Genomic DNA, 16,351 nt, shown 5'->3' on the forward strand with positions numbered 1-16,351 from the left:
TGTGAGGGGAAACTGGCTTATGGAAGGTCTGTGGTTTACCCAGGTGCCCACCCATGATGAAATAATGCACATAGGGTCACCATGTGAATTCCTCCAGCATCAAAAGCTGGAAAGTCGCCATATGATGTATGATTGTGTCAGTGTGATGTTGAACCCAGCAAAAAACAAAATTCCTGTGTGATTTCAGCATAGTCTGACCTTCACTGAAATCTATCAGCACATTGAGCAATATTTACATCCTTTGCCTAATGAGTATTTTACCCTTTAACCTTTAGCCTGCTGTACGGCAAGTGATTCTGCCTTTGCGACCAGTGACCATGGTCAGCACTGTTCGCTATTCAGTCAGTACATTTTCAGTGAAAATCCCTTCTAACAATAAATGGTATTGACCAAACTGAATGATGGAGCAGTCCATTTTAGAAATTTAACAGGGTGAAGGTTAAAGTATGTTAATTACATTTTGTGTTGGATGATACTAGTATTTTATTTCAGAATCCTCCATGCATTCCAACATTCCTGGTTGTGTGGATAGTTTGCTGGCTGAGAGGAAGCAAGATGGTGGTTGACTGGCACAACTACGGCTATACCATAATGGGTTTGTCGCTAGGTTACAGAAATCCACTTGTCAGGTTGGCTAAGTGGTAAGTACATACTTAAGAAATGATATTTTTTTTCTGATTTCATGTGAATTAGACAACAGAATATGATAGCTAGATCCATGTATTGCACTTATTATTCATGGTTAATTAGCCAGTCAAACGCTGTTATTAATTTCTTGTGAACTCAGAATTTTTCTTCATATTTATGTTATATTTCCTTTCCATATGTAAGCAAGTTCTTCTTTATAATGTTGTACATAGTTTATTTTATTTAGCATTGGAATGTGCTTCTCAGGCATTCTATTTAGCAGCGAGAACTGCGGCATCAACCAAGGGCCGAACCCCTGACTACATGCAGATGTCATCAGAAAAGCAGCTCATTATCATTTAGCAGCATTATTATAACTTTTGGGGCATTTCCTTCTGCAGTTCATACAAAATTAATCTTATAATAATTATGTTTCAGTGGAACAAATTTGTCTGTTAGTAGATAATAGGAATCCTTTTAGTTTATATATATTATCCCCCACAAAAAGAAATGTGAAATAGTTTTTACTTAGCAGCTTTTCTAACAGTTTGTCTGACCTTTCCTCTGTACATCTATCCAGAGCAATATATAAGATTTAACCTTTACCCTGCTAAATTTCTTTAATGAACTTGTCCATCTTTCAATTTGGATAGTACCATTAACTGTTAAAAGGGGTGTTTACCAAAAAGATACTGACTAAATGGCAAACAGTGCAGATCATGATCAGGCTGTACAGATGTGCAGGCTGATCATGATCTACACTGGTCGCAAAGGCAGACTCAATTGTATTCAGCATTGTAAGGGTTAAAATTTAAATAAAACTTGATAGAAATATTTCTTTTTAGTTTAGGGAAATGCTGCCTAACAAGTTACAGTCAGGTTGCCTAAAAACATGAGTTATAACCCATAGTATTTAAAGCATAATACCACTTTTGGGACTTTCTGACTTCTGTTACAGCAACATTTATTACCAATTCATCATATACTTTCCAAGGCTTGGTTCTCTGCCTTTATCCATTGCCGTGAATATAAATTTGATCTAAATTTGATTGATCTGGGGGGAAAAAACAAATACTTATTATGTAACTTTGAACACAAATTTTTCAAGTTTTAGTTGAGGCAGTAAGAAATATCGGAGAACTTACCTATTTTTGAAATTCCCGACTGAGATTTCAACCCTTGGTATACAATGTGACTATGTGTCATTTATTTCTAAACTACGGATATTCATAACATGAATAATTGAAAAAAAAAATTTCTCTGAAATGTATGTGCAGAATTCAAAATAATTTCATATGAATGATCATCCGATACAAAAAACATCTAGAATTCATTTAATCTCAAAAGAGTATCCATTGATAGTGACAACACAAAAAACTTCATTAAGCCAATATCAGATTTGGAAGTTATTGAAGAGAATTGAATAGAAAATAGATACCAAAAAAAAAGAACCAAATGCTAAGAGGTTTTTTTTAAACTTAAAAAGTGGCTTTCATTGCTCTCTATGGAATGTAATATCAATTGTAGTAAATACAGTATTCAGGAAGAAAATTAAAGGGGCTGACCTCCAGATAGTGTGACAAAAAAGAAAGAGATCAGGAAATTACTGCTTTGTTTCAAAAAAGGATTTGAAACTTAGTTTTCATATATTCTGTTAGAGAAATATTTAAGGAATAAACAGACCCATTACATAGAGTTAGATCCCTATTAGAAATATATGTTTTATTGTTTATGAAATTTTATAATTAGCTCCCTTTAATATTAAAGTACTTAAAAAGTGGACTATTTCTTTTGATTTAAATATAATTTCTAGCTTTACATTTGCATTTGATAAATATTGGGATATTTCAACTACCTGAAACAAAAGGCAAGTTTTAAAACAGCATGTAGCTTAGTGAACACAAATAAGTGTAAATGATCAGTTGTTAAAGATTTGAACAATCCAATAGTTGACCAAAATCTGATTTACCACCTTTAATTATAAATATTTATATAATCAGTCATTTATGTACAACTTGTTTAAATGGGTCAACCGTGTTGTTGTACATATAAAATAGACTGGCCCGGTTTATAGGTTGGTCAGGGCTACAATATATATCGTATTTTGCCATTGAAATATTTCTATAAATGCTTCTTCCCCTTCCGTTTGGATCCGTCCATGTTTACAAACACGTTTGTTTAATTTATGGACTGTACTTACTCCTCTGGTGTATTGGCCAAGATGGAAAGTTTTTTTTCGCCAAAGCAACCTAGTTTGACTTAGACATCTTTTTTTGTGATCTAGCATTAATTTTTAAAATAGGTTAGAAACAAAAACTTGTGTTCTATAAATGTTTATGGTAGACCAGACTTCAGCTTAAAAGAAAGATCATTTTTAGCCAGAAATCTGGAGTCCAGCCCCTTTAAGCAAAATCCTTTTATAAATAGTTGATTCAGAAATTATAATTTTATTAAAATGGTTATATTTACGATGGTCACAGATTCTGTTTATGGAATGTAAATTGGAAGGCTGTCATGAACAGTCAAAAGTAGAAACTGTTATTATTTTTGCTGTCTAGTTTAAAGAATTAGTTCCATGGAATTAATTAAATGTCCTCACAATTTATTTCATTTGTTATTTGTTTCCTAATATAGATTAAAGCAAGCGTATTCAACATTTGATCCTAAAGCCATTGACTAGGTGTTCAAACCTGTGAACAAAAGTTAATTATATTGAAAACTTGCCATTTAAAATTTTTTCTAATGCTTGCCTCTTAACCTAATAAAGTTTGACAGTGACCATGGCATTAAAACCCATTAAAGAATTTACATCTAATTATAGTTTACATGGGAGTGGAGAATTTCCAGTTCAGGAGAGTCTCTGGTCAATGAAAAGTTTAGGGGCTCTTAATCCTTAGCCTGCTGGCGGCAAGTGATTCTGCCTTTTCGACCAGTGCAGACAAACATCAGCCTGTATGTGGGTGCAGGCTGATCATGGTCTGCACTGTTCGCTATTCAGTCAGTATATTTTCAGTGAACACCCCTTCAAATAATAAATGGTACTGCCCAAATTAAATTATGGACCAGTCCATTTTAGAAATTTAGCAGGCTAAAGGTTAAGGTAGGTGGCTGCTTACAGTTGGCATGAAGGAAGTTTCAGCTATAAACCACCTCAATAGCTTAGTGGTACAGCATCCACTTTGAGTACTGGAGGTTGTGGGTTTGATCTTCGGCCGCCTCATACCAGACATGAAAAATAGTACCAGCAGCTCCCTTGCTTGTTGCTGAGCATTAAAAAGGAAACTGGCTTCCATTCTCTTATGAGTGATTGATATAAGTTGTAGAACTTGCTTCACAATCGACCTACCTAAATGAACCTGTCAAAAGTTTTGTACAGCAAATATACAGTGGTGTTGCTTTAAAGAGGTTTCACTGTATATCTTATTTGTGCAAAAAAACAAGGGTAGCTCCCTACATGATATCTACCATATTCATTCATCGGAAATATAATTAAAACTACTAAGAATAAATGCCATATGAATTATAACAAGAATTTTTTTTGTAGATAAACAAGATTAATATGTTGAAATTAAACTTTACCTATATTAATTTTAGTCTTCACTGAAAAAAAACACTGTATTAATAACAGAAATTCAGTACAATGTAATGTCCATTATTTCCACAGAAAATTCACTCTCATTAGATTCTTTTACTTCCTGTGTAGAAATTGTCTGGTACATACAGGTTTAAGCCTCACCTGAGCCAAAGGCTCATAGTGAGCTTTTGTGACCGCTCAGTGTCTGTCGTCTGTCGATTGTCCATCGTGGGTTGTCTGTCAAAAATTTCTAAAAACATCTTCTTGTAAACCACTGGGCAGAATTACACCAAACTTCTCAGGAATGATCTTTGGGTGGCCCCCTTTCAAAATTGCTCAAAGAATTGAATTCCATGCAGAACTCTGGTTGCCATGGCAACCGAAAGGAAAAACTTTAAAAATCTTCTTGTCCAAAATTGCATGGCGTAGAGCTTTGATATTTGGCATGTGACATCATCTAATGGTCCTCTATGAAGATTGTTCAAATTGTGCCCCTGGGGTGAAAAGAGGTCCTGCTCCGGGGGTGGGGGTGGGGGGGTCACAAGTTTTACATAGACTTATATAGGAAAAAACTTTAAAAACTTTTTTGTCTAAAACTGCAAGGCCTAAGCTTGATATTTGGTATGTTGCATTGCCTTGTGATCCTCTACCAAAATTGTTCAAATTATGCCCCTGGGGTGAAAAGAGGCCCTGCCCTGGGGGTCCCAAATTTAACAGACTTACATAGGGAAAAAAAATCTTCTTGTCTGAAAGTTCAAGGCCTAGGCCTTTGATATTTGGTATGTACCATTGTCTAGTAGATCTCTAACAAGATTGTTCAAATTATGCTCCTGGGGTGAAAAGAGGCGCCGCCCTGGGGGTCACATGTTATATGAGTTATATAGGAATAAATACTTCAAAAATTATGAGATCATATTACGTAGACTGTGACAAGCAATTAGGGGTCACTTGACTGTGACCTTGACCTGCTGACCTACTTTCTTGTTTTTAGCTCACCTGAGCATGAAGTGCTCAAAGGTGAGCTTTTGTGATCGCCCGTCGTCAGCCGTCGTCGTCAACAATTTGACTGTTAACACCCTAGAGGTCACAATTTTGGCCCAATCTTAATGAAACTTGGTCAGAATGTTACTCTCAATAAAATCTTGGATGAGTTCGATATTGGGTCATCTGGGGTCAAAAACTGGGTAACAAGGTCAAATCAAAGGGAAAGCTTGTTAATGCGCTAGAGGTCACAATTTTGACCCAATCTTACAGAAACTTGGTCAGAATGTTACCCTCAAAAAATTCTTGGACGAGTTTGATATTGGGTCATCTGGGGTCAAAAATTAGGTCACCAGGTCAAATCAATGGAAAAGCTTGTTTACACTCTAGAGGTCACAATTTTGGCCTAATCTTAATGAAACTTGGTCAGAATGTTACTCTCAATAAAATCTTGGACGAGTTCGATATTGGGTCATCTGGGATCATAAACTAGGTCACCAGGTCAAATCAAAGGAAAAGCTTGTTAACACTCTAGAGGTCACAATTTTGGCCTAATCTTAATGAAACTTGGTCAGAATGTTACTCTCAATAAAATCTTGGATGAGTTCGATATTGGGTCATCTGGGATCATAAACTAGGTCACCAGGTCAAATCAAAGGAAAAGCTTCTTAACACTGTAGAGGCAGCATTTATGACTGTATCTTCATGAAACTTGGTCAGAATGTTAATCTTGATGATCTCAAGGTCCAGTTTGAATCTGGGTCATATTAAGTCAAAAACTAGGCCACCAGGTCAAATCAAAGGAAAAGCTAGTAAACACTGTAGAGGCCACATTTATGATCCTATCTTAATGAAACATGGTCAAAATGTTAATCTTGATGATTTATAAGTCATGTTCAAATCTGGGTCAGGTGGGGTCAAAACCTAGGTCACTAGGTCAAATCAAAGGAAAAGCTTGTTAACACTCTAGAGGCCACATTTATGATTGTATCTTCATGAAACTTAGAATGTTAATCTTGATGATCTTTAGGTCAAGTTTAATCTGGGTCATGTGGGGTCAAAAGCCAGGTCGAATGAAAGGAAAGACTTGTCAACACTTTAGAGGCCACATTTATGACCATATCTTAATGAAACTTGGTCAGAATGTTAATCTTGATGATCTTTAGGTCAGTAGGTCAGGTGAGCGATACAGGGTACAGTTTGTACAGTTCTGCATACGATTTTAAAACTGACTTTCAGTTACAATGAATGTGACCTACTGACCTGCTTTCTAATATTTTAGCATCAGCTTGCCATTTTTAGCTCACCTGTCACAAAGTGACAAGGTGAGCTTTTGTGATTGCGCGGTGTCCGTCATCGGTCCGTGCGTGCGTCCGTCCGTCCGTAAACTTTTGCTTGTGACCACTCTAGAGGTCACATTTTTCATGGGATCTTTATGAAAGTTGGTCAGAATGTTCATCTTGATGATATCTAGGTCAAGCTCAAAACTGGGTCACGTGCCTTCAAAAACTAGGTCAGTAGGTCTAAAAATAGAAAAACCTAGTGACCTCTCTAGAGGCCAGATATTTCACAAGATCTTTATGAAACTTGGTCAGAATGTTCACCTTGATGATATCTAGGTCAAGTTCGAAACTGGGTCACGTGCCGTCAAAAACTAGGTCAGTAGGTCTAAAAATAGAAAAACCTTATGACCTCTCTAGAGGCTATATATTTCACAAGATCTTCATGAAAATTGGTCAGAACGTTCACCTTGATAATATCTAGGTCAAGTTCGAAAGTGGGTCACGTGCCATCAAAAACTAGGTCAGTAGGTCAAATAATAGAAAAACCTTGTGACCTCTCTAGAGGCCATATTTTTCATGGGATCTGTATGAAAGTTGGTCTGAATGTTCACCTTGATGATATCTAGGCCAAGTTCCAAAATGGGTCATATGCGGTCAAAAACTAGGTCAGTAGGTTTTAAAAATAGAAAAACCTTGTGACCTCTCTAGAGGCCATATATTTCATGGGATCTGTATGAAAATTGGTCAGAATGTTCATCTTGATGATATCTAGGTCAAGTCTGAAACTGGGTCACGTGCCATCCAAAACTAGGTCAGTAGGTCAAATAATAGAAAAACCTTGTGACCTCTCTAAAGGCCATATTTTTCATGGGACCTGTATGAAAATTGGTCTGAATGTTCATCTTGATGATATCTAGGTCAAGTTCGAAACAGGGTCATGTGTGGTCAAAAACTAGGTCATTAGGTCTAAAAATAGAAAAACCTTGTGACCTCTCTAGAGACGATACTTGTGAATGGATCTCCATAAAAATTGGTCAGAATGTTCACCTTGATGATATTTAAGTCAAGTTTGAAACTGGGTCACCCGCCGTAAAAAACTAGGTCAGTAGGTCAAATTATAAAAAAAAACCTTGTGACCTCTCTAGAGGCCATACTTTTCATTGGATCTGTATGAAAGTTGGTCTGAATGTTCATCTTGATGATATCTAGGTCAAGTTTGAAACTGGGTCAACTGCGATCAAAAATAAGGTCAGTAGGTCTAAAATTATTAAAATCTTTTTACCTCTCTAGAGACCATATTTTTCAATGGATCTTCATGAAAATTGGTCAGAATTTTTATCTTGATAATATCTAGGTCAAGTTCAAAACTGGGTCGCATGGGCTCCAAAACTAGGTCACTATGTCAGGTAATAGAAAAAACGGCATCATACTCAAAACTGGGTCATGTGGGAAGAGGTGAGCGATTCAGGACCATCATGGTCCTCTTGTTAAAGCTTTAGCTAGGAAATTTGTTCAAGCAAACAACTCTACTCAGGTGAGCGATATAGGGCCATCATGGCCCTCATGTTTAAGATACAGCCTTGAAATTTTTATGACATGTACAGTTTTGCACACCGATCTTAAAACTGACTTTCAATGACCATGAATGTGACCTACTGACCTACTTTCTAATATTTTAGCATCAGTGTGCCATTTTAAACATGTGGCTCGTATGATTCAGGTGAGCGATTTAGGATCCTCTTGTTTTTCACTGGTCATCTGCAAACTCCAAAGCAGTGATCTCCCTTGCTGCTTCGCTCATTGATCACTGCCAACACAACATTCCGTGACCGTAGTTCATCACGTGATGTCAGATCAGTTAAGAAATTAAGGTCATTATGATATACTAAACTTTTGACAATAACACATCTTGGCCAGCAGGAAAATATTCAAAAGCCTCCATCTGTTTCGGCTTGGGTCAAATGACAGCATTATAATAGTGAACGGCGTCAAAGATCAACGTCGACATACTCGTTTGTTTACTTTTAGTTTCGTTTAAGGATACCTACTGGTCGTGTAAATAAATACCTATTTTCATTCAGAATCATTATTTTTTTCATTATGGAACATTCGCCTGTGCTAAAAGAAATGTAAACTTCGAAAACATTGGGGAAAAAATAACTAAATAATCATATAACTAAAAGAAGTCCACTTAGCTGAATTTTAGCTAAAAACATTGTGTTAGCAGTGATCAATGAGCGAAGCGGCAAGGGAGATCACTGCGTTGGAGTTTGCATTATCTGTTGTACAATTACTTGATGAAACTTGGCATGGATGTTAACTGGATAGTCCTCTACTAAATTCTTATGTAGGTAAAATGTTAAATAACTTTTTGTAAGAAGTTGTTGACCTGATTTTAAAATAACAATGTTCCTTGGGCAGCTCTCTTACTAAGATGATTAAAAAATTTCCAATTAATCACAAAACATGGCTGCCAAAGGGTGTGGTCACTTTTCCTTATTATTATGTATAAAGGAGATCTTTTTTTTCAGAAACAGCTGGCATGTTTTTAGCTCACCTGTCACAAAGTGACAAGGTGAGCTTTTGTGATCGCGCGGTGTCCGTCGTCCGTCCGTGCGTCCGTCCGTAAACTTTTGCTTGTGACCACTCTAGAGGTCACTTTTTTCATGGGATCCATATGAAAGTTGGTCAGAATGTTCATCTTGATGATATCTAGGTCAGATTCGAAACTGGGTCACGTGCCTTCAAAAACTAGGTCAGTAGGTCTAAAAATAGAAAAACCTTGTGACCTCTCTAGAGGCCATATATTTCAAAAGATCTTCATGATAATTGGTCAAAATGTTCACCTTGATGATATCTAGGACAAGTTCGAAAGTGGGTCACGTGCCGACAAAAACTAGGTCAGTAGGTCTAAAAATAGAAAAACATTGTGACCTCTCTAGAGGCCATATATTTCACAAGATCTTCATGAAAATTTGTCAGAACGTTCGTCTTGATGATATCTAGGCCAAGTTAGAAACTGGGTCACGTGCCATCAAAAACTAGGTCAGTAGGTCAAATAATAGAGAACCTTGTGACCTCTCTAAAGGCCACATTTTTCATGGGATCTGTATGAAAGTTGGTCTGAATGTTCATCTTGATGATATCTAGGTCAAGTTCGAAAGTGGGTCACGTGCGGTCAAAAACTAGGTCAGTAGGTCTAAAAATAGAAAAACCTTGTGACCTCTCTAGAGGCCATATATTTCATGAGATCTTCATGAAAATTGGTCAGAATGTTCACCTTGATGATATCTAGGTCAAGTTCGAAAGTGGGTCACGTGCCATCAAAAACTAGGTCAGTAGGTCAAATAATAGAAAAACCTTGTGACCTCTCTAGAGGCCATATTTTTCATGGGATCTGTATGAAAGTTGGTCTGAATGTTCATCTTGATGATATCTAGGTCAGTTTCCAAAGTGGGTCATCTGCCATCAAAAACTAGGTCAGTAGGTCAAATAATAGAAAAACCTTGTGACCTCTCAAGAGGCCATATTTTTCATGGGATCTGTATGAAAGTTGGTCTGAATGTTCATCTTGATGATATCTAGGTCAAGTCCGAAAGTGGGTCACGTGCCATCAAAAACTAGGTCATTAGGTCAAATAATAGAAAAACCTTGTGACCTCTCTAAAGGCCATATTTTTCATGGGATCCGTATGAAAGTTGGTCTGAATGTTCATCTTGATGATATCTAGGTCAAGTTCGAAACAGGGTCATGTGCAGTCAAAAACTAGGTCAGTAGGTCTAAAAATAGAAAAACCTTGTGACCTCTCTAGAGGCCATACTTGTGAATGGATCTCCATATAAATTGGTCAGAATGTTTACCTTGATGATATCTAGGTCAAGTTTGAAACTGGGTCACGTGCCTTAAAAACTAGGTCAGTAGGTCAAATAATAAAAAAACCTTGTGACCTCTCTAGAGGCCATACTTTTCATGGGATCTGTATGAAAGTTGGTCTGAATGTTCAGCTTGATGATATCTAGGTCAAGTTTGAAACTGGGTCAACTGCGTTCAAAAACTAGGTCAGTAGGTCTAAAATTATTAAAATCTTTTGACCTCTCTAGAGGCCATATTTTTCAATGGATCTTCATGAAAATTGATCTGAATGTTCACCTTGATGATATCTAGATCAGTTTCCAGACTGGGTCACATGCGGTCAAAAACTAGGCCAGTAGGTATAAAAATAGAAAAACCTTGTGACCTCTAGAGGCCATACTTTTCATGAGATCTTCATGAAAATTAGTGAGAATGTTCACCTTCATGATATCTAGGTAAAATTCAAAACAGGGTCACATACCTTCGAAAACTAGGTCAATAGGTCAAATAATAGAAAAACCTTGTGACCTCTCTAGAGACCATATTTTTCAATGGATCTTCTTGAAAATTGGTCAGAATTTTTATCTTGATAATAGCTAGGTCAAGTTCAGAACTGGGTCACATGAGCTCAAAAACTAGGTCACTATGTCAAATAATAGAAAAAACGACGTCATACTCAAAACTGGGTCATGTGGGAAGAGGTGAGCGATTCAGGACCATCATGGTCCTCTTGTTTTATAATGATTTCATACAAATATTCTTTGTTTGACCCTCTAGCAAGATCATTCAGATTATTCTGATTTCACAAAAATCATGGCCAGCAGAGCTAAAACTAGAAAATCTTCTAACCTCTCCTAAACTGTTCGTCTGGTTTTTATAATAAAAACAGAAAACCCATATAGGAAATTGTTCAGATTATTTTGATTGGCCTTATGTCATATGATGTGGGTGATGATGTGGATAACAACTTCAAGTTTGAATCAAATCCATTTAGTAATAACTGAGATATAGTGAAACTGCATCGAAATTAACCTGAAAGTCTAAGTAAAAGGGGGGCATAATTCATGAAATATTGGTACCAGGGTTATGGACCTTGTGTCATATGATGTGGGTGATAAGGTGGAACAACTATTTTAATTTTGAATCAAATCCATTTAGTAATAACAGATAGAGTGAAAGTGCATCAAAACTTAAACCTGAAATTCTAAGTAAAAAGGGGGGATAATTCATGAAATATTGGTGCAAATGGCCCATGTGAATATATGATGTGAGTGATGATGTTGAATAACAATTTTAAGTTTGAATCAAATTCATATAGTAGTAACTGAGATAGTGTGAAAGTGAATCAAAATTTTAACCTGAAATTCTAAGTAAAAGGGTGGCATAATTCATGAAATAATAGTGCAAGAGTTATGGACCTTGTTTCATATGATGTGGTTGATAAGGTGGAACAATATTTTAAGTTTGAATCAAATCCATTTAGTAATAACTGAGATAGAGTGAAAGTGCATCACAATTTTAACCTGAAATTCTAAGGGGGGATAATTCATGAAATATTGTGGCCATTGTGTCATATGGTGTGAGTGATGATGTTGAATAACAATTTTAAGTTTGAATCAAATCCATTTAGTAATTACGGAGAGAGTGAAAGTGAATCAAAACTTAACCAAAGTGCGGATGTGGAAGGACGCTGATGCCGGGTCGAGTAGGACAGCTCTCCATACTTTGTATAGTCGAGCTAAAACTCTTCTCTCTTTAACTGAAATTCTAAGTAAAAACGGGGGATAATTAATGAAATACTGCGTGAGAGTTATGGCCCTTGTGCCATATGATGTGGGTGATAATGAGGAATAACTATTTTAAGTTTGAAACAAATTCATCAAGTAATTACAGAGATAGACGTCGAAGCCAACACCAGGTCTAGTAGGACAGCTCTCCATACTTTGTATAGTCGAGCTAAAACTCTTCTCTCCTATAACTTTTTGTCCAATTTTGAAATAATTTTACAGGAAAGTTTGTGCGGTGAATCTCTACCAAGGCTGCTAATGAGAAGTTTCCCTATATGTATGTAATTAGTTTTCAGAAACTGCTGGCCCAATTTGAAAACAATGTCTCATAAGTAATCCTTGGGTGACTCTCTATCAAGATTGTTCAAAATCAGATTTTTCAAAAAGAATGGCCCCAAATGTGCATGGTAAATTTTCCTTAAATTGTACCAGCATTGTATTACTGAAATAGTATCGGAATAGTATTGAAAAATGTTGTTATCACCTGAAAAAGATAACTGACTTTTAAATGGCGTTTTCCTTGTCAACAAGCATGAATTTGTTGGGAGTCGAAATAAATGAAAATTTTATGTTTCATTGTCATCCTTGATGGATTGAATCGTGTAAAAATACTGATTTCACGGAATCTGAAAATTTTGTATTGCAGGTATGAGCATTTCTTCGGAAAGTTCTCATCAGAAAATGTTTGTGTAACCAAGGCAATGCAGAAAGACCTTCAAGACAATTGGGGAATAAGGTAAAGCTTTTTGAGTTTCAGTTTGCACCTTTTTGAACAAAATAGAAAAGGGACACCACTCTCTTTTTCTATAAGACAACTTGGAGAAGATATGCAGTCAAACCTGAATTAAGCAGCCAGTCAAGGGAGCAACACAACCTGGATGCTTAAAGCAGGTGGCTGCTTAAGACAAGGAGAAATTAGAACAAAAAGTCAATTTTGGAAATTAGCTGGCTGGCTGCTTCAGGCAAGTGGCTGCTTCATACAGGTGACCTCTAAGACACGTTCCACTGTATTGCTATTGTTTTGTTCTCTGTGGAAGGTAAGAAAGGATTAATTTGCATATTTGAGCCGCACCATGAGAAAACCAACATATTGCATTTGCAACCAGTATGGATCCAGACCAGCCTGCACATCCGCGCAGTCTGGTCAGGATCCATGCAGTTCGCTTTCAAAGCCTATTGCAATTAGAGAAACCATTAGCGACCAGCGTGGATCCTGACCAGACTGCACGAAGGTGAGTTTTTGTGATCACCTTTCGTCCGTCGTCAGTCTGTCCGTCCATGCATCAACAATTTCTTGTTTGCATGATAGAGGTTTCATTTATGATTTTATTTTAACCAAACTTGCACACAACTTGTATCACCTTAAGATCTTGGTTCCTGTCTTGAACTGGCCAGATTTCATTATGGGTTCCAGAGTTATGGCCCCGTAAAGGGCCAGAATTAGCTATTTTGACCTTCTCTGCACAATAGCAGCTTCATTTATGATTTGAATTTAATCAAACTTGCACAAAACTTGTGTCACCATAAGATCTCGGTGCCTTTTTTGAACTGGCCAGAACCCATTATGGGTTCCAGAGTTATGGCTCCTGAAAGGGCAAAAATTAGCTATTTTGACCTTGTCTGCACAATAGCAGCTTCATTTATGATTTGATTTTAACCAAACTTGCACACAACTTGTATCACCACAAGATCTTGGTTTCTTTATTGAACATAGGTTCCAGAGTTATGGCCCCTTAAAGGTCCAAAATTTGCTATTTTGGCTTTTGCAGCCATATAGAGACTTCATTTATGGTTTGATTTGATACAGACTTACAAATATCTTCAACAACAATAAATCTTGGATTCCATGATGAATCTGTCAGATCCAGTTGTAGGTTCCAGAGTTATTTTATATCTGATTACCTCCCCTGATTGTAATCAAAATGGATTTATATCAGTAAGTACTTATAGGACTTATTTGAAATTTCATTATTGTCATATGTTGGACTGAGACAATCAGGGTAGATAACTATGGACTGATTTTATGTCAAATTACCTCCCTTTATTTGAAATTAAAATTGGTATATCTCCATAACTAATGAAGATACAGATCTGAAATTTCATTTATGTCAACAGAATGGACTCAGACAAGTGAAGATATTGACTGAATTTATGACAAATTACCTCCCTTTATTTTTTATCTAAATGAATACACCTTAGCAGCTTCTGATGAGATTGGTTTGAAACGTTATTTATGTCTTCCATGTAAGAAATAGTCATATTAGATAACTCTTGATTGAACATTTATCGATATGAATACTTTACTAATATATTGGCTTGTACTCTGTATCTTCTACATGCATATACCAATGCATGATTACCTCCCCTAATTTTAATAAAAATGGATTTATCTCGGTAAATATTTATAGAACTCATTTGAAATTTCATTATTGTCTTTAGTTGGACTGAGGCAATCAGGGTAGATAGCTATTGACTGATTTTATTTCAAATTATCTCCCTTTGTTTCAAATTAAAATGGGTGTATCTCAGTAACCAATACTGATTTGAAATGTCATTTGTGCCATCAGAATGGACTCGGACAGTCAGGGTAGATAACTTTTGACTGAATTTATGACAAATTACCTCCCTATTATGTAAAAAAATAAATATCAGCAGCATCAAATGAGATTGGTTTTAAATGTTATTTAAGTCTTCCAGGGTAAAGAATAGTCATGTTCGTACAAAAATGCAGCATTTGAGCCTAGGACCCTCAAACTTGGTATGGAAATTGGCCCTGATTAGGTCAAAAGGGACTGTTACAAGAAAATGTTTATCCTGATGATATTTAATGTGTATGCCTATGTGCTCTATCGCAAAACTTGATCATATCATTTTGAGCAATGGTACTCAGGTGAGCGATACAGGGCCATCATGGCCCTCTTGTTTATTTTTTTGCTGCTCTGTGTAATAAAAATCAGCTTCTGAAAAAATGCTGTGCTTATATTTATGGAACATAGTGTGCTTTTGTCAGATTTCCCACTGCTGAACATAAGATGTGGAATTTAGCATTTGCAAAAAGTAGAGGTTATATCATTAGTAGAAATAAGTATGGAAGAGCTGTTGTCTGAATACCAGACCATATTTATGTCTGCTTGAATACAGACATGATAACTGGCACCTATCCCCATTATATATTATGTTGAAATAAAAAACCAAGTTCTTCTCGCCCACCAAGATTTTCAGTGAAGAATGCATACAATTAAATGATATTAAAATCAGTTCAGAGACAGAAAATTATTGTTTATATTATATGGGAATAGACAAGGGTCAGGGATGATTTTGTCTGGTGTATATTTTGTCCATTATTCAGGTCTGTTCCATGTTGTCAGCTCTCTCACACCTTTTGGTCTGTGTGACGCTTACATCTTAACAATAAGAGACCATAATGTCTTTTACAGTATTCTTTGGCGAGAAAAATTACTTATTTTTGGAATATCCTGCGTAGATAGTTAGATGTTTAGCATTTTTTGCTTGGTCATTTTTGCTTTGCGCTTGTTTTTGCCCAGTAACACTTTGAAAATGTTATTTTGTACAAAATCCAATACCTGATTGAATTACGTATGTATTTCTATAACAACCTGTGAATCTGGTGTGAAACTATGGGAGTGGTCATTTTCCTGGAATTGCACTTTCTTATTTTAACATCACGTTGAAAAAAGTGTGGTAGAGCTTGAAAATTGGCGTCGGAGGTAGACACAATTTTAACCCCTAGCCTGCTGGCAGCAAGTGATTCTGCCTTTGCGACCAGTGCAGTCTGATCATGGTCTGCACTGTTCGCTATTCAGTCAGTAAGTTTTCAGTAAATACCCCTTCAAATCACCAATGGTACTGCCCACAATGAATGATGGACCAGTCCATTTTAGAAATATAGCAGGCTTAAGGTTAATGATTACTGACTGCATGGTGACATCTGTGTTATAACCTGTTATAGCAGAATCTTTTTGCACACTTCCCTTCCCCGTGGTACCAAGGGAGTGGCATAGGTTGATGCAGTTACTTTCCTTAATTGCATTTAAACGTTATCAGACATGTAAGTTAGTAAAATAAGATAAAGTTAGTAAGACATTTTTTTCTTCTGTCAGTAATGTTTTCAATTGAAAACGAGTTAGTGTTTCATTGACTATTTTTATGCCCCGAAGAGAGGCATATTAGTTTTCAACTGTCCGTCCGTTCATCACAATGTTAACTTTTTGCATGAAGGCACTTTA

At 36.4% G+C, this 16,351-nt stretch overlaps 1 protein-coding gene across 1 annotated transcript in view; it reads left to right on the plus strand.

Annotated features, from left to right (window-relative positions):
* Positions 1-16,351, plus strand: part of LOC123565050 (chitobiosyldiphosphodolichol beta-mannosyltransferase-like) — a 51,883-nt gene that overhangs the window by 17,221 nt on the left and 18,311 nt on the right. Inside the window, exons 4-5 of the mRNA XM_045359050.2 lie at positions 493-641; positions 12,751-12,840. Coding sequence (XP_045214985.2) covers positions 493-641; positions 12,751-12,840 — 239 coding nt within the window. The remainder of the gene's footprint in view (positions 1-492; positions 642-12,750; positions 12,841-16,351) is intronic.

Source organism: Mercenaria mercenaria, chromosome 2, assembly GCF_021730395.1.
Source record: "Mercenaria mercenaria strain notata chromosome 2, MADL_Memer_1, whole genome shotgun sequence".
NCBI classification, from domain to species: Eukaryota; Metazoa; Mollusca; class Bivalvia; order Venerida; family Veneridae; genus Mercenaria; species Mercenaria mercenaria.